Genomic DNA, 26,973 nt, shown 5'->3' with positions numbered 1-26,973 from the left:
GTTCTCAGAGAAGCCATGGATGCTGGAGTCTCAGCTGGAATCAAAAGTTAAAGACAATTCATTCATAAGAGTCTCAGAGGGCTGAAGCACAGTGCTGTACAGCTGAGAAATGACAGCATGTCACCTCTTGACAGAAGAGGGAACTGAAATACTAGCAAGTGCAGTTCAGCCATAAATGCTCAAGTACCAGCTTGAGACATCACGCACTGTTTTCTACATGTTTCTACAAATAAGCTGCAGTCAAAAGCTGATGGATTTTGTATGCAAGATTTTTCAATGGAGTGCAGAACCAAAGTAATTTTGTACCCAGTTTGTACAACAAATAAAGCACATGGCAAAAACTACAATGAAAAATAGTGAACTATGTTACTACCTCAAAGCAATTCACAAAGGCTGCAAAACTCGTATCTCATATGTGAAAGTGGACAGGTTTGCACACACGCACCTGAGAAAACAAGTTTAGGACAAAGCTGTTTCTGTTCAGAACCTCTTTGCTACATTTCCTAGGGAACTGACTAATTTTCTATACATGCTCACAACAAAATTACAATCAAAAAGAGCTGTTTCACACTGGATCGCTAGCAGCTGCACAAAACTTATTTTCTGCATACAACAAGGACAGACTAAAAGTAATAGTCTACACACAAAGCTGTTCATACAACTTCATCCTTCCCCACTTGTACCTACTGACCTTGCATGTTATAAGCTGCCAGCTGGACGGCTGTGTCAAAAGGACATTCCAATCTGTTGTAAGACAAGTGCATTGTTAAACCCTTAGCTGACACTACTTAGCAGACAATTCATACACCCAACAGTGAGAAACTGCAACAGTTTGGGATAAGAAAATGAAAAAAGGATTAGTAGATTTTCAGCAAATTAACAAGAGAGAAGCACTACATTATTTAAGCATTCCTCTGCTGCTAGTCACGCATAGAAAACTCATATCTTAGAGAAAAAGCCCCACATTACATTACTTAGCAAAACTTATTAATTATCCAAATGTAAGTGTAATAAATCCTATGCTAAACATACTGTAACTGTTTAAAAGGCTGTTTATCAGTAATACTTACTTTCCACTAAGAATATCCAGTTTCAGCTGCAGAACAAATAAATACCTGTAGGATTAAATAAGAAATAAATGTCATTGATTAATACTTCTAATGTGTGACTCAGCTTACAGGAGGAAGTTAGAGCCTGACAAATAAAAACGTTTTCTACTCTTTACATGGGCTTTCAAGACTAAAGAAACTGCACTGTGATCTTTTAAGGCTTTATCAGTTGGGTTTGTATGATTTGCACACATTTCAAATGAAGTAAACCCAAAACTAAAAGTTGTCACAAGCTAACCTACAGTGCTTCATGGAAGAAGAAAGAGAATACTCATCTTCTTTTTCCCTCTCCTGATCCTACTAGGGCAAAGAACAACTTAAATCTTCCACATTTTCTTCATTATTCATAGCTATACAGATCTTGTAAGAGAATAAATATTTTAAAGTATCTCAAAAATAAATGTTCCTAATATGGATTGCTTAGTTAAAATCTAACCCTTTCAGCTGACTGCAAAGCAACAAAAAAACCCCAAACCAAAACAACAGAACAGCCTTTTCAAACGTTTCACTCTTCGGAGCCAGCTTTTCTTCACTGCCTTGCTTATTCAGCACTCTTCTTACTTAGAAATTGGGCAAATATTGAATACAAATATCCCTTTGGTGTGCAACACCAATCCTTCCTATCCAATACCCACAAAGAGTAGCTCTCTTGAGCCACCTTGGTACACAGCTTTCCTTTGCCAAGACAAGCAGTTGTCCCATCAACTAAACACCAGGCTCCGCAATGGTATCCAGTTTGAATTCTACTATAACTGAACAGAAGCCATCCACACAAAACCAAAGATGATGCTTCTGTTTTAACATGTGCCTATGGGTACTTGTACTCACATACATAGACACAAAACAGATGAAAGCCATTTTCCTACAGGTCCCTTGGAAATCCACAAATACTTTGCTAAACCAAACATTATCCAAAGTCATTTGTACTCTGGCCCATATGTGAGGAATAAATTTGTTTGGTGCTGACCCTAGATACCAAAAGAATGAGCACAGGCCTCCAGTGTATAGTGCGTGTGTCCAGTCTGTGCTTATCAGCCACATAACACTTGCAAAACAATTCAAGCATACTTCCCATGCTGAGGCTGTGTTACATGACCTCTGACTGGTGGCATCTGATGGAAAGCGGGCAGAAAACATTAGCAAGCTGCACCTGTGGAAACTGAAAAGTAGCCCCAGCTGCACCAAGAGAAGGTAGAACCCTCAGAAAGCCCCTGCTAGTGATACACATAACCATGGCAGAGCTCCCCTTCCCGCTGCTTCTTTAGGGCATAAAATGTCCTCGAGACAGAAGAAAGACTTGCTGTTTTCCTATTCTGGATGATTAGCTAAGCAGGCAAACAGGCTTTAAAAGCCCTCAGGTTTCAGGTCTGCCCTGCTAAAGCCTGTGTAGCAAGGTCTGACTGGCAGAACTCAAGATGAATGAAATGTTTCATAGTGGCAAAGTGAAACTTCAAAGAGAACTTTTGCCAAAGATAAACTCTAACTTGCAATTTGATATCTTTCTGTCTAAAGAGACAGGATGACTACACACAGTTGAAATTAAATGCAATTTAAGAATAATAAAGAAAGAGGAATGATGTCTGTTCTCTTCAGTGAAAATCTCTGTCCACTGTGTATAAACTACTTAGATTAGTTGCCAGAATTGCCTAATGGAAAATGGTGCATCAATATAGTAAATATATAGATCTCTTTGTATTACAGTTCGTTTATTTCATGAGAACTAGATTAGAAGCATTTACAAAAAAAAACAAATAAGCAAGCAGCTCTAAGGAATTCTTCAAAACATCACACAACTGTTTAGATAAATACCACAAAAACATTTTACTGGCCTTTCCTGGGTACCCCTCTCTCACGTAAAATTCTTCTTACCTTGTTAGCTCTTCACGTAGATTGTTGGGCTCTGATGAGTAAAACTTCACACGAAAATGCAGACAATACGGTGGGCCAACTGCAAAGTAGAATTCATTCAACATTCTTTTTTTTTTTTTAATACATGAAATCACATCACAAAACTTGACTGAAATTGGCTCTGTCCTACCACAATGTCTTAAGGCAGGAATTCATTTGTGACAGGGGAATGCATGAAAAACATCAGGGTGAAAGGACTCTTAAATATACACACAAAATAGTTTGATATGTTAGAAGTCAATCCAACATTAAGTCTATTTGTCCTGCCAAAATCACACAAAGACTAGGTTAATTCCTATATTTAAGGACTCTATCCACCACCAAGAAAGCTGAGCATCTTAACTCTGCCATTTGGTCTGAAGACCAAACCCCTAGGCACACTCTTTGTCTCTGTTACACCTTCCCAGCCTGGGAAATACCCATTTCTGTTAACTCAGGCCCCTTTATTCCAGAGAAGTTCAGGCACATATTTAACAGACCCTTCTGTGGAACAATCACCTCTTCAGGAAACCAAAGAGTTAATTCAGCAAAAGGACGGATTAACGATTCTTTAAAAATGTGCAGCGCTCTGCTGATTCTTGCATTTGACAGGAGGAATTTTCTCTCTCTCTTGGTGCTTCCAAAATCTCTGTTGCATTAACACAGCACCACAAATCCCTGAAGACTTCGCACAGCGCAGAGCAAGGAAGCTGATGCCACAGCTTACCCAAGCATGCACCACTGAAACCAGGCCATACTATAAACCCTTGTGCAGCAGGTAAGGACTTGGTGGACCAAACACAGACTCAGACGTTCAGGACTGCCTCAGAGGATGGAGGCTCCAAGACAAGTTTTCCTATAGTCAGGATAATGATCGGTAATACTAAAATATCTTCAGCTGCCTTGTCCCCATCTAAATTGCAATTAATAAGCCTATACCATGTTTAATTAAGGACATTAGACTAATGTAATATGAGCTACAGAGGGAAGAGGTCATTAAACAATCAGCAGCACCATGCTGGGTTTTTGTTCCTGGGTCTTGTCACCCCTTACAGAACACTGCTCTTCACCACCCATTTCAACTCTCTTTCCCTCCTGTATTTTCAATATGAGATCCCAGGAGAAAATGGAAAGAACACTTACTTTTTACTTGCTTTTTAATGCTTTTTGTGTTGTCCAACCAGTGCTGAAAAATAAATTACTTTCACTGAATTATCAATAAAGAAATCTCACAGAAAGAACAAAAACATGAAAAACCAACAAACTATGTGTTAGTGAAGACCATCTTGGAATAACAAGTAGTTCATTAAAACAATCTAATAAAAATCTTTCACAGCTCTCTCAGCATGATCCTTTCACTCAGTTTTTAATGCAAAATGTCAGTTTTGAACAGAGACATCCTGTTTAAAGCCAATCTTCAAGAAAGCATTATGTACTTTAAAAAAGTTACGACAAACCACTTTAATTACTAAAATTTTTATGCTGTCTAAACAAACACTTAATTCACACGTTACTAGGTCAGCCAGTGACAATGTGCCAGAGAGGCATAAACCATAGCTGCAGACTGGCACTTAGTTGCTTGTGATGTTTACTTGGGGTGGAAGGGGAGAGTCAAAATAAATATTGCTGGCTTTCAGGCATTTTCTTTAGATGACTTCAGTCTAGTAACAGCAAAGCTGTCTATGTCCCAGAATAAGGGTCAGCTATACCTAATTCTCCAGAATCTATTTACAGGTGACATTTTAACAACTGTCACATGGGAGGACATTACTGCCTCACCGAATAATAGTAATTATAAGCTATATACTAGACATGAAGCCAAAATAATAGTTTCACTTATATTGCATACAACAGCATGTGAAAATTAAGCTACTGATGGCAGATGGAGAGAAACAGATACACATATATGTTCCACAAAATAACTGCATATACTCCCACTGCTGAAGAGTTTATGCCAGAAATGAAAGACAAAGCTGGAAAGTTAACACATGGAAGTAGGTCTCTACTGCTAGCTAAGTGCTGTGCACAGTGAACAGCTCCCTCCTCCAAAAGAGATGACTCAGTTAAACGGTAAACATAGCACCATATTCAATATAAACTGCATTGACTCGACAGCCAGACCAAGCTATCTATCATGTCCTGCATGGTTCACAATTCCCAGGTAAAACAACCTCACTTGATCAATCCCAAATGTCACTTTGCAATTAATACAGATGAATTATTACTTAGCAACACTACTTTGGTTAGACTATGTGCCATGAAATCCACAGTGGGCCCCATGGACGACAGAAAAGCAACAGGGTTATGAGAAAGAACCGGTATTTTCAGGTTGCAATGCCAAGTGCAAACATTCCTGTCTTCAGAGCAGCCCTGCCTTCTGCAGAGTGTTAAGTCAGTCTGTACTACACCCAGGGTATGTAGTGATTGATATATTAGCTGCAGATCAGAACTATTGAACCATCTACTGCTGCTGTGCACCCAGCTGAGAAAGCTCTCATTACCTGTTAAAACAAAGTAGCTGCAGAAAGCTAGTTGAAACATACCTAATACGTATTTAAAACAAAGCAGGAAGCTTAAGGCAGAATGAAGCACATTTACACCAGCTTTGCTTATACTACCAGTGAATATGAGTTGAGCATTTTTTGTTGCTGTTTCTTTAGGAAAATAAAATAACCTCTCTTCCTATTCCATAAACTCGCTTGCTATAAAAGACTATTTACTTACTCCTTCCTCTACTATGAAAATATACAAAACAATTCACTTGCAGGCTTGCAGGTGATTTATATATAGCAATGGCAAAGAGAGCCATTTCTAGACTCCAGGACTGGCTGTGCATGTCTCTTTCATCTCCCTCCCTCCTGTTTTCTCTCATCTCCTCCACATTCCATGGGAAGGCAACTGAGAGGCCCGCGACAGGCACTGACAGCGTTTACTTTGCTTGGCTCTTACCACAGCTGCCTACAGGAGCGCTGTTTGAATGATAAGGGTGTGTGGGGAAGAAGGGAAGCAGAGCTGCTTTTAAATGGGGGGGTAGGAGGGGGCGGGGAGGTGGAATGCGGAGAACAACAAAAAAAAACCCAAACCAACCACCACCAAACCAACACTGCATGGACACACACAGACGTCAGGAAATTTAAGATTTATTTCAAGTGATTAACATGGAATTCAAGTGGACCTGGCAAAAAGCTTATGTTTTGATGAGTTTGCTCAGCAGAGTCTACTGCTGAAATCCAGAGATAAAGTTTGCTAAACAAAAAGCAGTATGAACAACAAACTGCAGAGAGTACTGGAAGTCCTTACAAGAAGTTTGCTGCTTCAGAAATTAAAAACAAACAAAACAACCACCAGAAAACCTCAAACCACAACACCCTCCCCCTCCAAAAACCCAGCAACATTTCAAGAAGGTAGGGTAAACTGTTCTTTTTAGTAAGACAGGGAGGTTAAAACTGCTCCCATACTTTATGCAATGAATCAGTGCATACTTAGTGCAACGCTATACAAATAATTTTCAGCATTAAGCACTATGTTAGATTAAACTGCCACAGTAACAAACCAATGTGTTGTGCAGTTCCATTAGGAAGAGCAAGTATTTGATTCTTGCAACCTGTACATTAGAATTAGAAATTTACCACCTGTTAAATCCTTACCAGAAACATATCTCTAGCACTGCTAAAAAAAAAAGCCAAACAGCCCAAGAAGTTAATAAAAAACTTCATCTTTTGTGTTATTGGACATGGTGCACTGTTCACTGTCAGCCTGAAATGAAGTTACTCCAAGTAACAACAGCCTGTTCCCTTGTCTGCTAGATCAAGTCTGTTATATAGTGGACAGTTTTGCAAGGAACTCCTTCTGCCACCTCCTGCTTCTTACTTGTGGGAGGTGCTGGGGGAGATCTATTCCTAACCATCAGACTAGCAATGAACACAGAAAATATACGAAAACAAGTTTTCCAATCCACCAACTGTTTCAAGAACTGCTCTAAAGAAGCTAGTATTTGAATTCTGAATTCCAAAATGTCAGGAAGAGTTTGTATTATACTTTGGTTCCCACACTCCCCAGTACATCATAAACTCAAACACCTAACTACGAATCACTTCAGCAGCTCAAGAGAAGGAAACAAAGCTCTCCTTCAGTTGTTCAAAATTAGTCTGTTGAAAACTCATTTGTAGTTAAAACAAGCAAGGTATTTCTCAAACTTTTGTTTAACTACATGTTGCTAGTTTGCCAGTGTGTATCATCACATAATAAGGCAACATACTTTAATTTAAATTGGGTAGCAGAAAGATCTCCTTCAGAGCCAGCGGGCAATCTTGTCCACAGTAAGGGACTGAATTCCTACACTGTTTATTTAACAGGTCTCCTGAATAATCTTTGACAAGTCACTTGATTAGTGTCTCTCTTTGTTTCCAGCTGCAGACTGGGTTTCTCCTAGAATGTGCCAGCTCCTCTTTGCAAGGATGGCTGACATTACAACAGTTCTTCACTTCTTAAAGCAATTATCTCTGGTTGGTGCATTCAGCCTTCCTGGCAAAATGCTACCTTTTCTGCTTCATTATGCGGAATATATCATTAAAGTCCAGTTTAAACAAATTGTTATCTCTACTCTGCCTCTTTTCAGTCACACATAGTTAAGAAAAGGAAGTAAATTAAGTTTGAAATCTCCTGTAGCTGGTAGATAGTGCAGTATCAAATACTCAATCAGGTGCTGTCTGGACTGGAAGTAAAATTTTCTGGACAAAACCAAGACATGAGCAATTGCCGAGTCAGAAAAGATTAACTCTTATTTCCCCAATTCAAGATGGAATGATGTTATTTACTAACAGAACAATAAGGCAAAATGTCTACCATACAGTTTTACCAGTTATAACTAACACTATGCTCTTATAGGATCCTAGGGGCATGCGGAAATACTTCAGAAGCCACATGGCAGAAATTAAGTAGAATACCTTATTTAAATATACAGATTATTTTTTTCCTAAAGTAAAAAGATAAATGCAATGGAGTGATTCACTATCAATAATCAACATCCTAAACTGCACATGCTTAACACAGTTAACATGAGTTTTATAAATATAAAATGGTATGCAATGGGCTGTTCTCTGATTTCTGTTGGTAGGAGATATTCATGGTTCTGGATGACATCCATCTGTTAGTGCAATGCTCTTTCTCTCTTTAGTGTTATATGTCTCTTGTTCTGCAAGAAGTTTAAGGCCACTTTCACTACTAGGAACTGCAGCCAAGCAGCAGCTAATCCCACTAGCCATAAGTTTTGCTTCAGATGCTGAAGCCAAATTATTTTATCCTAACAGAATGTTCTCTACAGTTACAAGCTAAGCATAAAAGCTCAGTCACAGAAATTCTGAAAAGAAGCTATCAGGTTATAAAAGTGTGATTTGGGGTGGATGTAACTGTGTCCAGTATCAGCTTCTTTCAAAGATTCAAGCTTGGGGAGGTTTTTTGCCATTATATAAAGCAGTAGCAATGAAGATGTCACCTCAGAAGTAAAGGAATATACATCATTTCCTGTAATAACGTATTGCCTCTAATTTTGTATGTTGACCTCAAACAGTTCAGGTATTTATCTCGGAAGCAACTGTCTGTACGCCCACTCTGCCATTCTAATCATGGAATAATTCCGTTTCAAGTGCACTTGAAACATCCATCATCCATCTAACATATATGCAATAAGGTCATACCTCTAACAAATAACTGACTGACATACACAGTATGAAAACTCAGATCTCATTATACTTGGGGATGTTGTGTAAGTGAATACATGTTTAAGTTACAGGGATGCAGGACAGAGACAAAAATGCACTCCTTGTCTAACACCTCACTCAAATTGTAGCTGTCCTTGTAGGCAGGAAGAAATGCAGCTGTCCTTGTACTTGGCAAGAAGTATCTATACAGAATTGTGCGAGTTACATCAGAGTGATTCGTGTCAGCAACTCAGGGGTCCTAGTGATCATTGCACTTTGTGTGGAGATGGAATCCTTTGTGATCATTGTGCTATGTGCAAAGAGTATGATAAGTGCCCCTGTCAATACCACAGTGAGGAGGAAGGAGAAACAAGGGAATAATTCCCCTGGGTCAACTGCAATATTGTGCAAAGAAATGTTTTGTTCATTGTTTAAATTGCATGAATGTTCTTAGAAAAGGGGGGGGGTAGGTAACTTAAGAGATATGTCCTGTTACAGAACGTTGTGAAATCTGTGCACTAAACAAATAAACACATAAGGAATGAAATTCACGGGGGCTAAGATGGCCGTCAGACTTGTGATAGACATAATATTTCTTCACCTGGAGACAAGAACCCAACAACAGGTGGAGAAGCCCGGGAAAAGAAGACAATGGGATTGGCTGAAGCCCAAGAAGCCCAGGAAGCCAAAAAGTGTAAGAGACTATCCCCAGAAGTTCCCGGTGTACGTCACGGGCAGAGCGGAGACTCCCTGGTGTACCCAGAGCTGCTTGCTTATTGTCTCTCGATATTAATTATAATAAAAATCAATTAAAACAGATTGGCTAGATTTTTATAACAATTGCACAGCCCATAAGTGGAAAGAACTGTGGTTCTTTTGACAAATAAGGCTCTGCTGTTTTCAAAAGCAGTCACATTTTCACAAACACATGATGAACTTCAAAAACAAACTCAAGTTTGCAAGAATGCTCTACTAAAACTGATACATACAAACACACCTATATTCTCTCAAAAATTTCTAGTTGCAGGTCTAAGTCACAACTGATTTGAGCAAATCAAAGGTATACCCTTCTTGCCAAGATTATTTCCCAAGCAGACATTAAGAAAGAAACTTTTGCTGAGGAGAAAGTTTATGGCATTGGCAAAGGAAAACTTTCTCCACTCTGCAGAACAATAAAGGGCTAAGCACACACTAGTTTTGCCCCTTCCTCTCTGCATCAGCAGCATCAAGAATTTTTACGTGCCACACCAGGCTCTGAGCCAGCCTCACTAATGACAACAGGAGGTGTGACAGTTAACAAGTGAAAGACAAGAAAGGAAGAAACAACAGCGCTGTAAGGTGTTAAGAGTGCTTGAGGTGGAATTAAACTTGGAGTCACAAACTAACAGCCACAGAGCTTCCATGCAAAACCTTAAATCAAAAAAGGCAGCTTTCTTATACTGTTTTTGTCAATATTAAGATTTCAAGTTTAGACTGTTGCTTAAAATAAATAAATGAATAAACAAAGCACTGCTACTTACCGCCACTTGTGCAGAATCCATGAACCTTAATCCAAAATAGTCACTTTCTATAAGGTCCAGATGGTACATGATTTGTTCAAACAGGAGCTGGCCTTTGGCTTTTTTCTGAAAATATAAAAGGATTTAGTACTTAGCAGGTAGATTTATTGTAGCTTCTACGTTCTTCTCAGTATACTTTATATTGTAATTCCAAAAGTAAGAGAATCCCAAAACTAAGCTTCTGAAAATATGTGGAACTTGGTTTTTTTCTTTCCTATTTTCTGATGATTGTTTTGCTTAAAGGCCAATGTACACCCCACAAGAAGCATATCCTTAAAGGACTCACATAGTCCTTTCCTTTTGAAAAATGTCAACACTGACTTGAACAACACAATGTTAAACTGGCATTTTACCATTGTCTCTTTTAGGCTTTCTTTACTCCATAAAGTTTAACAGAACTGCAAATAACAGCAGTACAATTGCAATAATTAAAGCACTGAAAAATTTTCAGAACAAAGTACATCAAATTGCTTATGAATTTACTACTGGCTGATATCTAGGCAATTCACCACTTTAGAAGGAGGTAGCAAAGCATGTTGAATTAGGATAGAGCATTCCATTAGCAAGGGCTTTTAACAACCACCAGGAAACAGTTCGGCCAAGCACCTTTAACAAATAGTACTTAGGTAACATGTTTACAAAAGTATGTTCATAAAACTCACTTGAGGGTGCAAAAAGTCACCACATATGCTTATATGTAATTTAGCTCTGGCCCCAACTAAACATCATTTTTACAGTGATGATGTAAAAAATTAAACAGTTGTTTTTAAAGACCAGGCAGGTAAATAGCACTGGTCAATTTCTACACAACACAACACATACTTTTTCATGCTATGAAGTCTATAAAGGATTTACTATAAAGATAATACACTGAAAAAAAAAAAAAAAAAGATTAACAGTAATACCCAAGATGCCTAAATGCAATAAAAATACATTAATAATTTAGTAGGCCAGGGTACAAGTCACAGTGTTGAAAAGAACCCTGCACGTGGGTCAGGACAATCCTAACCACAAATACAGGCTGGCAGAGACTGGATTGAGAGCAGCCCTGAGAAGAAGGACTTGGAGTGCTGGTTAACAATAAGCTCAACATGACCTAGCAATGTATGCTTGCAGCCCAGAAAGCCAAACACATACTGGACTGCATTAAAACAAGTGGAACCACACAGGCTGACAGAGGTGATCCTCTCCTTCTACTTCACTCTCGTGAGACCCCACTTGCAGTACTGAACCCAGCTCTGGGCCCCCCAAAATAAGGAGGATATGGGCCTGCTCATGCGAGTCTAGAGAAGGGCCACAAAGAGGAGCACCTCTCCTGTGAAAACAGGCTGAGAGCACTGGGCTTGTTCAGCCTGGAGAACAGAGGGCTCCAGGGAGACCTCATAGCAGCTTCCAGTACCTAAAGAAGGCCTACAAGAAAGCTGGGGAGGGACTTTTTACAAGAACATGCAGTGACAGGACATAGGGAATGACTTTAAGCTAACAGGGGAGATTTAGATATTAGAAAGAAGTTCTTCACTGTGAGAGTGGTGAGGCACTGAAACAGGCTGCCCAAAGAAGCTGTGGCTGCCCCATCTCTGGAAGAGTTCAAGGCCAGGGTGGACAGGGCTTTGAGCAACCTGGTCTAGTGGAAGGTGTCCCTGGCCATGGCAGGGGGGCAAAACTGATATTTAAGGTCCCTTCCAACACAAACCATTCCATGATTCTATAAATGCAAAGAAATGCAGAAAGGATTTATGCTCACTCTGCAAGCTATTTAAGGATTTATCTATTTCCATAATGCTATCATCCTGCAATTTTTGTCTTAATACTTATATATTCACAAATTGAGAAATGGGCTAACTTCCTAAGGTGCTAATTAGCAAAATCAGTCCACCTTTCAAAATTCTGGGCTAGCCAGAACATTCTCCTCAGAAAAAAAATCTGTTCTAATCGCCAATATCCATGTAAGTAGCATGCAGAATTTTTGCCACCTTCCTCTAACCTGATCTTTAAATATTTTATATTCCACTTTGCAATCATAATCATTGGTTTACTCGATGCATTAGTTAAATCCAACATGACGTTTCACAGCTGAAAGCAAAATCTCAGAGGAGTCTGTAAACTGAACCTGCCTAAGCCAGTTCTCCCACTGTTACTAATTTCCAAATATTGGGGAAGTAGGGGGGATGAAAGGCAATTAGACCAGGGGGAACTTCACACAGTATCTACAATATGTTGTATAATGAAAATGCCAAGATGTAGAACTTGCAAAATTGAATCAGGGCAAGTTATTCCTGTTGACTACAAGAAAAGGTATTCTTGGGCAATACGTTTATTAAACACCAGCAAAACTCCCGTAACAGAAGCCTTAAGTCAAGTTGCCTTACATATAAAACCACACATTTCCTCCACTATCTGAGACTATAGTCTCTTTCTTTGAAGAGCAAGGCACTGAAATGTTGATATTCCCTCTCAGCACTGGATATCTTCTACTTAAACAATAAGACATAGTAACGCAACTGAAATAAATTCAGTATTTGCAACAGCAAACTAGAAAAATATTTTATTTTGCATGAAGCTTTCTTCAGCTTGTCTAAAACTAGAGGAAAATGTCCCCTTATCGGACAGAACATTTTAGAATCCTTCCCTCTTTCTCAACAAGTCATCTTTTAAAGCTGTAATTAACCAGTTATCTCAGCCACATTCCTTCCAAAGGACAGGCAATGGAGCACTTTAACTCGAGGCAGGAACTACTACACATACTACTTCAAACTACCAACAACCAACACTTACTATTGCTCCAAATTCTGCAAGTGTCACATTTCATTTCAGAGCGTGTTCGCCATTTCGGTAATCTCAGCAAAGGACTTAAAGATTAAGGGGACTCAGAATGACTCATAGGGAAGAAAGTCCCTGAAGAATAGCACTGGAGCGGCTGTGGAAAGATCTGCAAAGCTACAGCTTGGTTTCTGATTTACATCACCAGGGCTGTCAAAATGGAATTAATTATGCTGTACTTTGCATAAGACCATCAATGGCTGTATTCGGTGTGAGTCAGCAAAAATGTCACATGTGATTTAGCGTTAAATCAAAATTTTTTTAAAGCCTTACTAAAGACTTTGTTTATTTAAACAAATGGCAACCAAAACCAATACTGCTTTATAACCAGTCAATTTTTATGAATCAAAATAAATTTCTTCGTGATCGGAAGTCTTTTCAAAAGCCATAGCAAAGGTACATTTTTATTACATTTTCTGATAACAAATTACCCTTTCTAATGGCAACATTCAATTTAAATGACATTTTTACCCTGTTGCTATTCCATGCTTCTCCCCCCACCTTTGTTTTCCTTGCAGCAGAGCTCAGGTTATTCTCAAAGGACAAATATTTTTGAGCTGCCTAATGGTTACCGATGAACTATTAACGACTCCACTAAGAAGCAGTCCAGCCAGTGGCTGGTCCTCCCTTCGGGGCACAAATTAAACTCCTCATTCTGTAAAACCTGACTACTCGATTTACACAGTTTGCAATACTCCGTAGGAAGCAACAGTAAACGTCGCACAGCAGGAGAATCAACAGCTGAACTTGGAAACTTAAATAAAAATATATCATTTACATAGGACAGGTAATCTATGCGGTTTTGCCACACTCTGAAATAAAAGCATCTTTTGATCACTTTGGCATGAATCCCCACCCGCCTCCCTGGAATGGCAGGGATGCTCCCAACTATGTACTAATGACATCTCATGCTGCTCATAGTAACTGCAATTGCTGTCTGAGTAGGTGTTAGGAAGGTTAGATTCAACCCCAGTAGCTCAAAAGCAGCAAGGCTGGTAAAGCCAGCTCTGGTGTTCACCTCAGCAGGCTGGTTTGTCCCTTCATCTCCAGCATAAAGTGATACGGAGACATTCAGCTTGGCTCAGGCATCTCAGTCACAGCTTAAAACTAGAAAAGCAGTGTTTATATTCTCTTCTCATGGTTTTAGAGATGAAGTTTATTTTAAAATAAAATAAAAAATTATTTTATTTAGATGAACAGGCTTTACCTTCATTATAAACCCTTGCGTCTTTGCAGCTGTACTTTTCTCTCAGAAGACTTCTTCAAATGATTATGTTAATATTGCTACTTAACAATCACTAACAGGAGCTACTACCTTCAGGAGCTACTGAAGGGCAAAAACCTCCCTTTCTGCTTTTCATCCACTCATTAGGAGTGTTACCATTCATACTCACACTAGTTTCCTCAAAAAGACCTGATTTAAACCCGGAGAAGCTAGGGACCGCTATTCACGATTTACAGCTACCCAGTTGCTAGGACGTCACCTATGCTGGTTTGCAGGCAACGGCACTGCAGAAGCAGCAGATGAGCCTGTCCATATTTTTTTTTTTTTTTATGAGGTTAATCCCCCTTTTCCCAAACAAGACATTTTGAAAAAATACGAGAAAGCTCCAACTGTGAGCTTTAAAGGAAAAAGATTTCAGCGCAATATAATGAATACAGAATCTGTAGTTAACACCATTAAATTCTGCTGGAGAACTGGAGGGTTAAACCCCCTTATCTTTACAAAGGCAGTGTTAGAAGTACACATTATTTGCATCACCCTGATCTTCTTATGGCTTTAAGTACTGACCTACAAATGGAGCTGCTCCTCTCCTCAAACTCTAAGCACCAATCTTTCAAATAACTTTTCCAGTCAATTTTCTCCTTCATCTACAGATGCCACTGGCAGTAAAACACCAGTTCTGCTTCTCTCTCTGGTTTATGCCCAACATTTGACAACATGGCACCATGTATTTGTGCACTGAGTAAAATACCCTTCAGGGTGGAAGGCTGCAGAGAGTTAATTTCTACCTTCAGAGCCTGTCAATTCTTCCATTTACTCAGTCTCTCCCAAATACTGGAAGACAAGCATTTGGGATTAAGGATTTCGGTCTACTATTCTCTGGAGAAAGAAAAAGGCATCTCCCAGAAATTTTCATTAAAAATTTATTTCAATACCTTCATAAATGGGCATTTATTAGAATACCATATAGAAGGATTGTAATGTACTGTGCCCAGGCTCACTGACCTTATGCATAAAAAAACAAAAATATGAAACATTCATACTTGACAGTTTCTTTTGCCAGAAGTCTCTCATTTTTCCTCTCCCAGAAAGTTCGTATCTTCTAGTCACACATTTGATTTAATCAATTTCTGAATCTACCTCCTAATGTTCTTTCTAATACAGAATGTATCCAAACAGTTTGTCCAGCATTAAAGTTTAGAGACTGAATACCTCCCTCCAGTATATTCTCAAACATTTCAGTATCATTTGATGCTCCACCTGCAAGTTTCTCAGGAGCGCTCCGATTACGAACATACAAGAGTCTTGGTCTTTGGCTGAGGTCTTTACAGGGGCAGTTCAGCAGGAAGGCTGGGCTTCAGGCAAAATGCTCTGTTATGCTGAGAGTTAAGAATGCTAAACCTTCGGGCAACTAAAGCAGCCTGCAGCACCATCCCCAGAAACACTCAGCAGCACACTGCAGATGAAACAAATCACTCTGACAGCAGCCATAGACTCTTCCAGCTGCTCCCTTCCTCCCTTTCCAGCTGTGCCAGGGCAGCCTGCATCACAACAAACCTGAAATGCCCACCTGCAGTCAAAGTGATGGGACTTCCAGCACAGCAGTTTGTGATTCTGCTGCTTCTCAGAAGTGCTGAAGCAACTCAGCATATACTGTTTTACATTCAATCTCAACATGCATTTAAATCTGGCAGCTCAGAAAGCACCACATCACTCTGTGCTACAACCATGCCCATCTACACCACACAGACAGCACCTCTGCTTTGTAACTCAGCTCTGGATTGATTTTTTCCAGTTTCAGTCCCCTAAAGGTCTTTTGGAAGTTTAAGCAAATAGTCAAATGCATGCCAACAGTTGAAGACAGAGATCACATGGGCAAAAAAGTTTTAATCCAAAATTTCATCGTCATAACACATGTGCTTGTTTACTCATTATTTGTCACCTGCGCTTTATTTTGAAGTTTTAAAAGCTAGCTTTGAACACTTAAGATTACTCATTTCACACAATGACTGATTTTTCCAACACTTTCAGCATTACTAAATCATCTTTTTAATCAGCATCTGTGCCACAGACAGCATTGTATATTTCATATTTACAGCTACAAGTATTCAGCAAGCAGACACAAATATTTACAAACTTTAAAAAGCAATCAAACACACAGCAGATTACTAAGTAAAATCAACTATCACAACACATCTCTGATCTTGTAGTCAGATCAACATAGATATCCCCCTCTGCACAAAAAGCCACCAGCACTCATTAACAGTTTGCTGACAGCGTTTTTGGCATTCCAGATAGATTTCTTAACTGTATTTAAAATAACCACTATAAATACAGTCTTTTTTATCTTATTTTGTAAGCATTACTCCAAAATTGTAAACAGATAAGCTAGTTTCTGCTATTCCACAGAGCTCTTGGACTGGTTTATACACAACCTTGTTTTAATGATACTGCATTATAATAAGGACAAAACTATCTCATTCTGCAAACTCCATATTAAACTTCATGCATGCGTAAGTAACGAATATTCTAAGATTAAAAGTTACTCAAAGAGCATCCATTCTTGTAATTTGTGTCTTTCACCTTACACTAGGAAGCTTTTGCCTAAAACTTTGGCTGCACGTACAGAAACTGGAACACAATTAACGCTCTATTATCCATGAGAAGATTATGTAAATTGTGGGTTAAGCAGGGTCAGGGATTTTTTTTACTGAAACACCCCTGGCTTCCACAAAGTACAGTGCTGCTTCTATGAGATCCTGTACCTTCTATCTGCTGTTGTTGTAAGGCTGACCTTGTTCTTCCACAGAAAGCTCTCCAGAGTTTTTAAAAAGGTGCGTATTCCAAGAGTATGCCTGTAATCTAATTTACATTATTTATAGTACCATTTTCCCCCTTTATCTAGGTTATTCTTCGCCTCTCCCAATTACTGCTATGAATAGGGTAGAACTGACTTACAACACTCAATTTTTACATCCTTTGACTTAAAATTCCTCTGGAACCCTCCAGAACTCAAAACAGCACTACATTTTACATTTTCAACAAGTATTTTTGTTCAGAGGTATTTCATAAGCTACTGGTTACTCCAATTCAAAACAGCTTTCAAGGACAATCACTGCTGTGTTGCCCTCCCCATCCTGTCTTTCCCCACAAACCATGACCACATGAAAAGCCAGAATTCCAGCTGATGAGGGTTTCCCTTGGGGGCCCAGACCGGTATGACCGATCTGATGGGAGTCTTGAGGTACTAACCAGGGCTGTTCACAGCTTTTGGGAATTCCAGGGCTGCAGCCGGGGAAGATGACGTTTAGTTTTGCATGGGAACAGGATTAAAAGTAAGATAAGGGATGTCAGCAAAACAGAGTTCTTGTCCTCTCACTGCTCATACCACTGAACAAACATTCCACCCACGGATCTCAAACAATTAGCAGGAAAAGCACAACCTGACTTTTGTTCAAGTGGAACCCTAGTTAACAGTAAGGCAGTGTATGATGAACAACATCAACAGCAGTGCAGTTAACACACCATATATTTTACAAAAACTTTTCATAGAGAAGAAGAATAATAAGCTCCTCAGTCTTTCACTAAGCACGAGTCTGTCAAAATCACTGAGTGCATTTGGACAAACATAAAGCTTCAAAAAATGGTAATACTCCAGGAAAACAAACAGGTCAAAACACAACTTTAGAATCTGAGGTGAAGGTGGGGACATAAATACCCCACACCTTTCAATCTGCCCCAAAAGAACACTCTTAACTCCCATAAACTTCATGCTTTCCATTTTGAATATACCAAAGAGACAGTAAATAGCATATGTAACACTGATATTCTTCAGTCATTGCCATGGCTGCAAAATAAATAGCTTCTTAAATAGAATTCAGTCTAGGTACTGCACAGAACTGAAGCTTTGATGGACAGTTCAAGTCAGGCAATTTTGTAATTAAAAAAAAAACAGAAGAAATAGAAAAGCAGACAGATTAAGTGGCTTGACAGACACCAGAGACAAGATCAGTGGACAAAAAGCAGAATTACTGCTCAAATCCTGATTCTGTGTTTAATAAATAAAGTCTCAACTCCATCACTTACAACATGTCACTTCTGTCTCATTTTCAATATTTGTAAAAACATCAGCCTGTGCTGCTTAAAGACCTGAAAACTTGTTTGGCTTGTGTGGTAATGTTCCCCATGGTTTCCTTTGGGTTTTATTGGAGGTTTTTTTTCCCTCCTTTTATTTATTTATTTTTAAATGTAAGCAGAAATTCAGCAATCTCAATTATATGAATGATCATAACTCCAGAACACTCTTCTTTCCATAGCAAATTCACTGTAGGGTATAGCTCAACAAGCAGAAGCCTGATACTGCCTCTAAATGTTTCTTCACCACATTTGTGAAGGCACATGGGAAACCAGATTGGAGAATCACTCCAGCTGGAAACTAACATAACAAAATTATACTGATTATTTTCAGCCACAGCATTCTCTTGACTTTGCTTACTGCCTGGCTGCCAAGAAACTGTTTCTTTCGCCAAGGGGTATGTGAACACAAGGACAACTCAATAACAAAAGCAACGTCTTTTCCTTCTGTGGCAGCAACAACTTATGCCACTGAAAAGTATTTATGTAGCCATCGATTAAAAAAGGTTCAGCATTCACTCCTGCCAAGACTCTTTCTCTGGCCTCGAACAAACCTGTTTGCAAAATGATTCAGTCTTAACATTTTCTGTTATTTATACATATATATATATACATATATATATATATACTTTTTTAATAAAAAAAATTCACAGACCATACACAACTGAACTGGCAGACCTGAGGGCATCTCTTTGAGATAACAAGAGTTCATTTTAAACCAAATCTACTGCCAACAAAGTAACAGAACCAGTCTTGGAAAAGGTGTTTGACTCAAACACACCAGACGATGGTTTTCAGGAAAAGGTTTTGTATAAGAAAAAGATAAACAGAAACAAAACAAAACAAAGAAAAAAAAACAACCAAAACCTCTTTCCATAGATACATGCATGTATATTTAATTTAGCTTTAGATTCTAGAAAGCAGTATTGTTTTGCCACGATTTTGTACCCACTACTTCATCCCTTGTTCTCCCCCACACCTTTTCCTCTTCAAAAGTCACCCCCAAAATATGAACGACACAAGTGGAGACACATGAACAAACACATTAAGGAGTCTGTAATGAAACATTTAATCTACTCTTAATTTATTGTATTTTAATCACCAAAGGAACTGGTATGTGTCAGGTACACTGACAACGCACTGTAATTACTGCATCTAGCTATGTTGATTTAGCATGCTTGTTTACTGTTACTCCTAACTTAGATGTCCACAGACAAGACTTTTTACTGGCTTATAAAGAAAAAAAGGAAGAGTGAAAAAAGTTTCCTGTAGAAATAAATAGTGCCTCCTGCACCTTGATTTAAGTTTTATAGTCCAGATGGCAGGTCATGACACCTCTTCAGGTTCAATTTATGCTCCTCAAAGCCTTAGAAATGTTAGAGGCGCCAGGAATTTAACTACAGAGCCAACTCCAGCTCCAAAGATTACTGCTCTGGATATGTGGAGACCAATTTAAACTTAACTACTTTTTAAGTGTAACTCTTGCTACAAAGTGTTTGCAAGCATTCCTGGCCTCAAATCAAACATCCTAGGCACTGAGCAGCACCGGATGTTCATTTTATTGTTTCACAGATGTACAAATTAGTTTCACTGCCCTCTATAAACACCTATCTGTACAGTTATTTCACAAATAAAGATGCCAAACTGGTTCCTTAACTCTATATTACTTGGGGTTCTGAATATCACAGGAGTTATTTCCACTCACTATGTCAACAGCACCACTCAATACTCTTAACAAGCCAATCCTTCCTCAGACTACCTAACGTTATAGGACTCTAGAGTTGTGCTTAAAATAAGAAAGGAAGGAAAAAAAAAGCCATTTAAAGAATGGCTGCTCCACACACTCTTGACAGCCAGCAGCTTCAGTAACAGTGCAACTGTTATTGCAGCCAAAATCCTGCAGAACTAGTCAGAAGGTCTTGCAGACCCACAGTTTCCTAACCCAGCTATGCAAGCTCAGAATAAGTAACTAACAACTAGAACACATGCTAATGGAAAAACAGAGCCCATCACTTCTATTGCTACTGTTCATCCTGTTGGCCAAAACCAGGTATATAATTAAGCAGATCAGAACAGACACGTGTATATTAAGGGAGCCTTAGAAATGCAAAACAGCGGCTAACACCTCAGTCCCAATGATGTTCCCTGCTATGCAGTCTGCCTTCAGCAGAGGAAAGTGGTAGAATTTTTCTCTTCCCCTCCCCTGTCAAGTCAGTGCTAAAAACTGCATCTGACATAAAAGCAAAACAAAACACACACAGCAAGTTGCTGCTAGTACTTCTGCTCATCCCTCTTCTTCAACAAAGTTACACCTAAAGATTTATCTTTCTTCTCAAGATACATACACAGCTCACTGAAAAGAAAATATAATTCGTCTGAAACCTTACCCCTTCTCCAAATTGAGCTTTGACGCAACAATTAGATTAAAATATTAGAAAACATTCAAGGTGTAAGGCACAGTGACATCTAACAAAACGCTCTCCAGTTTCAGTAAATAACAAAAGTTAACTATTCTTTCCAAACCTTTTTACAACCAGTAACTTAGTGGACATCAGGTCACAGGGTCGGTGGCTATGACAAAGAGATGTGCCTTTAACCAACTAGTAAACAGCAAAGGGCACAATCAGATTGACACAAGCCAAAAGTATTTAAACACAGACTTGCATTGCTCGTACCGGTAAGTCCACGCTGACATCCGTCCCATCCAGCAGCGCTACTCGGCAAGTAATGATGGATTTTGCATCCCCAGCTGCAGGGATATGGGTTGCAGCTCTCTGGGCCTCTCTTAGCCGTTCCTTCTCCGCATGCTTGCGCATAGACCGTCGTCCCAGGGTTCGGCGGAAAAAGCTCAGCATCTTTGCTATGAAATCCACAAAGGAAGGACAAGATGTTACTTTTTCACAGAAAAGAAAAAAATAATACCCTACATTGAAAGCTCTTTAAAAATGCCAAACTTTGGCAAAAAACCAGTTAGAGATCCAAACAGACGTTTAGCTTCTTTAGACATGCACAGCCTACGGCTACCTTGAACAAAACTCAGCTCAAACTGTTGATGGTAGCTGGGTGATTTTTAGGACAATCTGTAAGTACGCTAGGGAAAAAACAGCGACTGTGTAGATCTCATATAACTGACTGCAATGTTTCATTACCACCAACACTGCCACACTTCTCAACGAGGCTGTGATGCTCAACTCAAGGCTGGAAAGCACCTAAGGATCCCAGCTACTTTCTTGGCTGACAAACTCCATCCCTCTCACCATAAAGAGAGCTACAGGTGAACCCACTTCCCGCCCCACCACCTGGCTTTCAGGCCGTGCAGGGGTGCTGGCGCCGGGCTCTTCACAGGGAGGCTTTGCACGGACAAGCGAGAGCTGTTCGGGCACGGCTACTCCGTGTCGCTGCTCCCCGCTCGGCGCGGGGAAGACGGCCTCCCGGCGCGGCAAACTCGAGGACTCGGCGGTGAGTCAGCCCCGAGTCCCAACAACCGGCCGGTCTCTCCGGATCGCAACCCATCCCGAGCGCACAGCGCGGCGAACACCCGCCCTGTCCGGCCGGCACGAAACGGCCGCAGATCCCCCTCCCCCGGCCCCAGCCCACCTGCCCGGAAGCCTCGCCTCAGGGGTCGCGGACCCCCTCCCCCGCCCTGGCCGCTCGGGCACCGGCGCGGCGCCACCGCCCCTCTGTGCTGGCGGAGGCAGCGGGCTCCCCGCGGCGCTCACCTGTGGCAGCGGGAGGTCCCGCGGCCCGGGCGGCAGGATCTGCGAAGCCAGCGGCGGCTGGAGCGCGTCCCCGCGGCGGCTCCTCGAGGCCCTAAGGGTGGGCAGGAGTGGAGGGGAGCCCCCGGGAGGGGGCGGGCCTCCGAACATGGCGGAGCGAGGTGGGAGGCCCTTAAACAGGCAACGACTCCCCGCCCATTTCCTCCCGTCCACACTTATTCACCTGGCGGCTTCCGCTGCTGCTCTCTCCGCTTGGCGTGGGAGTGTAGATCAAGGAGGAGGCCGGCAGGGAGGAAAAGCGGCAAGCGGGCGGTAGAGTGCGCACTTCTTTGGGACGCCAGCGCGGGAATCGCCCCTTTAAAGGGGCGGATCGCCGTGGAGAAGGGGCGCCCCCGCCCCGAGCCAGGTGGTATCGCCCAGCGGAGGGCCGCCGCGGGCGTGGCGTGGTTAACGTGCTGCCCGGGATGGGGGGGAGAGGGGCCCCGCGGCGAAGCAGGGGGAGCCGGAAACCAGCCCGCGACCGGCGCTTCCCGGTGGGGGGCCGGGGTGGCTTTGATCCATTCCGCGAAATTCCTGGCGTTCTTGCTAAGGCGCGGTAGGAAGTTCCCCTAAGCGGCTCGGCCAGGAAACTGCAGCGGTCCCCAGCGGGAATCCTCGGGGAAACGCGCCCGTAAACCGTGCTGAAGAAAATCGTCTCGTTAAACGCGCCTGACAGGATGATGGCAGCAATAAATCCAGTAAGGCAGAACCAGCGGCAAGCGAACACTGTTTATACGCTGGAACAAGACTATGGCGAAGAAGTGCAGTTCGTGCACTGCTGTCCTTTGAAAACACCAGTATAGTTTGTCCCGCTGATCTGTATACTTTGATCGCTTTTCCCGTTTGTTTCTGCCGCCTCAGGGAGAAGCCCCTCTCGCTGGCGTTACAGCAGCAATTACAAAGGGCTGCACCGCACCGTATTTTCTTTAGTACATAAATATTTGTGTTTGATCTCCTATTTGAGATCTCCAAATAGAAAACCTCAGGAAAGGCAATACAAACGGTAAGGCAACATAAACTCTGCTAGCAGTGACCCTGCGCTGGGCAAACGAGCCCCGGGCTCTCTCAAAATCCCAGGATAACTGGGAATCCAGCCTGTGGTAGCAGCCTGGGAAAGCAGAGACTTTGGCTTGTTACTGGGACCACTTTTGCTACCGGTAGCGCGGTGTTTTCTACACCCAGCAGTGAAGCCCGGGCTGAGATAACCGGCCACTCACGGTTATGCGCAGGAACTGGCATAATGAAGCACATATTGCTAGGGAAAATTAGCTTCAGTGCCCGATACATCGACTTGTCTTGATAGCACTTGCCGACTTGCCCAGTATTTGCTGATAAAGCAACACGCTGATTTTAACCTTAAACGTCAGTTATTTTAGCATCCTGGGGTTGACAACGGAGCAATACTCTCCTGCCCCAAACGGAAGGAGCAGGGCAAGCTTACAGAAAAGGCAAGATTCAGGTTTGTGCCTGGCTATTTACCCAGGAACATAAACCACAAAATGGGCTAATTTAGATAGGTTTTACCAGGGGAGCAGGGACTAGGCTTGCTCCTGGTAGTCTGTCATGAAATACATGTGGGATCTTATAATAAAGTTCCCACAGAAAACATACAGAATCTTTTTATATTTAAAGGGGAAAAATAGTTTATCTTGGAGGCTTTCAGCTACCTGATGAATTCTCAGTGCACATCAACTAACCGATCATTTGCATAACAAGGATGCTTAAGTTTTTAGTGGAGATCTCTGTTAGAAAAATAGTAGCTCCTGGACATTAAGTCTACATATTTGCCTACTAGACAAAGCATCCTGAAGAATTATGTGTCCCTACGTTTTCTGCCCATCTTCAATTATTTCTTCACATTGAGTTTCTTTCCACTCTGTCACTCACAAGCTCTCTTGTTGCCACCAAGAAGGCTGTTAGCTCCAGCTTCCTTTTTGTAGCTTCAATGATACAAAAATTTTTTTGGCCATTTTTGCTCTTCTTACTTCACACCAGCCTCTTGCTACTTTCCATGTAATCAAGAGTCCTTCCTCAATATTTGCCACTCAGATACAGTCCAAGTATACACACATGCAACTGTGGCAGCTGTGACTCATCTTCTATCCACTCTATTCCAGTTTAAACAGATCTCTTCCTACTACGTACCTGTTTCTCCTCTCGAATGCTTTCCCAGTAGTTTATCTTTTTGTACTTCAAATCCAAACACCTTGTCCTCGCTTTAAACCCAGCATTAATGAGTCAAATTATGAAAATATGGGGGGGGGGGTCTCTTTACTTTGACTCTCATCCCTCCTGAGATTTTGTCTTAACTTTCATCATCTTTTCCTAGTTTTGCTTTGAACACCCCCTTGCTTTTTGGCAGCAAATATTTCATCACAAGCTTCCGTCTGGAATTTTTGTTCATATCAGTATTCCTCACACCCTCAGTTTTGTGATCAGACTATAATCTCAATTAAAAACAGTCTCCAAAACACTCACTGTATAAGAGATAAAGTTATTCTTCCATTAGAGCAAAACCTGCAGTAGATATTTTCAGGTAAAAAACTTTGGTTGATATGTCCTGCTTCTTCTGTACCCAAGCAATTTCATTCCTGATAATTTAGCATTCTCATCTAGTGCTCAATCCATAGTACTATAGCATCCTATTTATGGCATATGATGGCAAAAAGTAAAACACAAGATGAACGTTATCTGGCACCAGAAGTGTATAAAAGTAGCATAGCAAAACCGAGTGAACAGTAGCAAGAAAATTGCAAAAAAAAATAAAACTTTAAATTACTAAAGCACATCTTTATTTTGCAATTAAACAATTAATATCCACAAGTAAACTATATGTTTTTTCAAGTCTGTACCTAGACAACTATCTGTCAACTGAAATTAAATATATCCACAAAATATGCATAACAGCATTTTTTCACATAATAGAATGAAATTTTACTTAAGACTAAAACAAGATTTGTTAAATGTTAATTAGCATATTTATCCTGGGAACTGCTGGTTTTCGGTAGAAGTTAGTGTATCATTTTAATGGCAAGATATTTCATTTTATCAAAATGAAGACAAATACATAAGGCCCTTTAAAGCATACAGTAGCTGCAGTGACAAAAGATGAATTTATTTTCACATTGTCCATTGACCAATTTCAATTTTCCATCATTTTTGATCAACCACACTGGCTCTTTAGCCAAGATGTTGCATTTAGGTTTTTTTTCCTCCCCCTCATGTGCTTTTAAACAGATTTATAGGCAAAAGTCTACTTATGGGAAGAACCTTCCCACCCCCCAACATTAATAAAGATACACAAGAGTTAGTCTAAACAATGAAAGAGCTATTCAACTCTGAGATGATCACACTTGCAGTCCATCATTCAGCAGTATGAAATGAGATGAAATTTGGCAACTGAAAGTCACACCTGGAAATGCAAATTAATTATCAGAAATTAGCAAAAAATATTGCCACCATCTGATTGTTAATATGATCTAAATAATATTCTTCCCTTTGCATATACACATAGTATAGCACCTGGTACAGAAAAAAACCCAAACCTTACACAAACAGTCCTGCCAAATTGATGGGTTAAAGTGGCATCACTGGTAAATGAACCAAAGCAAATGGAAAACAAATCTAGCTGCATTGGATAAAGTAAAACTTTTGTTTTCCTACTTAATTTTCCTGTAAGATTATTGTGGGTTGATACTGCGGTGCCCCAATGTACTGAGATAATTGCACTGGATCGTTTATAGCTTAGTCTTTGTGGATATATTTTAGTTAAAGAAAACAACAGCTTAATGTAAACTGTTTAACCGTTTCACTCATATCCTAGGCCCCTGGCCTAGGAGCAAAAGGGTGACAACTTCTTTAAACTTTGCTATGCATTATCTTTAGTTATCAAAATTCAAATAAGTTAAGAAAAAAAATATACTTATTTCCAGGTGATCTGATGTTAGAAATAATGCTTGGCAGAAACCTTTCCAGTAAACACAGCTAATCTGTAGCTAGCTGAGAGAGATCAGAGATACATTTACAAGTACCCTGCAGTTTTTAGTTGCACCATTTTTTTTTCCCAAACGCAAGCTTTATATTCTTTTTAAGATAGGAAAATTGACATGATAGAAATATTAATATCTGTTTTCTGAGAGTCCCTCAGAAATGCATAAGAAACAAACCAGAAATGGGTGGAACAATAGAAAACATTTGTACCAGGGTGTAATCCGAATCATCTCTGTACAGAAACCCATTAAGCATTTACCTCCAAACCCAATTTATTTTGTCCAGTAGTTCAGTCAGTAGTAAGCATGAGATAAAGTGCTACTATTTAAACACCAAAACACTTGGAAAAAATTTACCCTTTAAAATGTGTAAGGTTGCTAAATACGAAATAACACAACCAACAAACTGTCAGCCAGCCTGTGAAACCATAGCTCATGCTACAGCAGACTGCAATGATAGATATTTCAGTGGTGGTTTGGTTTTATTGTTTGTTTGTTTTAAAATGAGGCTACAGATTTGAAGAAATAAAAAAGTCAAAATCTTTTTAACTGGAAATTTCAGCATATTTTTAAAGTGATTTATCTCAAATTCTCACCACTGAGCTCTCAACGAGCAAAATGTGCCTCAGCCAACAGCCAGAGCTTACAACTTATGCACCAGTTAAAACTTGTAGGTGTAGAAGCGAGAAGATGCACATTACCAGTAGCAACTAGCACAGAGGTACAATCCAGTGATAACAAACTGGCCTCTGTAGACTGCTAAACAAACAAAAAACCTCAAACAAGTTATCAGTTT

The 26,973-nt window shown here is 40.3% G+C and overlaps 1 protein-coding gene and 1 long non-coding RNA gene across 9 annotated transcripts in view; one reads left to right on the top strand and one right to left on the bottom strand.

Annotated features, from left to right (window-relative positions):
- Positions 1-22,374, bottom strand: part of EPB41L5 (erythrocyte membrane protein band 4.1 like 5) — a 465,429-nt gene extending 443,055 nt beyond the window's left edge. For 4 of the 8 annotated variants that reach the window (XR_009745529.1, XM_061465359.1, XM_061465587.1 and 1 more), the window contains exons 1-7: positions 22,153-22,374; positions 21,109-21,293; positions 10,216-10,320; positions 4,140-4,182; positions 2,979-3,057; positions 1,071-1,115; positions 692-744 (exon numbers count right to left, since the gene is read on the bottom strand). Coding sequence is in view for 6 of the 8 variants with exons in the window: in XM_061465359.1 (XP_061321343.1) it covers positions 692-744; positions 1,071-1,115; positions 2,979-3,057; positions 4,140-4,182; positions 10,216-10,320; positions 21,109-21,288 (505 nt within the window). In the remaining 2 variants the exon portion in view is untranslated. The other 4 variants (XR_009745666.1, XM_061465718.1, XM_061465523.1 and 1 more) reach the window with 3 other exon arrangements.
- A 3,813-nt stretch (positions 22,375-26,187) lies between these two features.
- LOC133274537 (uncharacterized) lies at positions 26,188-26,691 on the top strand. The gene is made up of 2 exons (XR_009745181.1): positions 26,188-26,315; positions 26,376-26,691. It is a non-coding gene; the product is annotated as an uncharacterized LOC133274537 (long non-coding RNA).
- The last annotated feature ends 282 nt before the right edge of the window (positions 26,692-26,973 follow it).

Source organism: Pezoporus flaviventris, unplaced genomic scaffold (genome assembly GCF_033815535.1).
Source record: "Pezoporus flaviventris isolate CSIRO_AGI_PZ_B2104156 unplaced genomic scaffold, CSIRO_AGI_Pfla_v1 ptg000001l, whole genome shotgun sequence".
Taxonomy (NCBI): Eukaryota; Metazoa; Chordata; class Aves; order Psittaciformes; family Psittacidae; genus Pezoporus; species Pezoporus flaviventris.
Note: the sequence above shows the minus strand (reverse complement) of the source record. Positions and strands in the feature narration are given on the sequence as shown.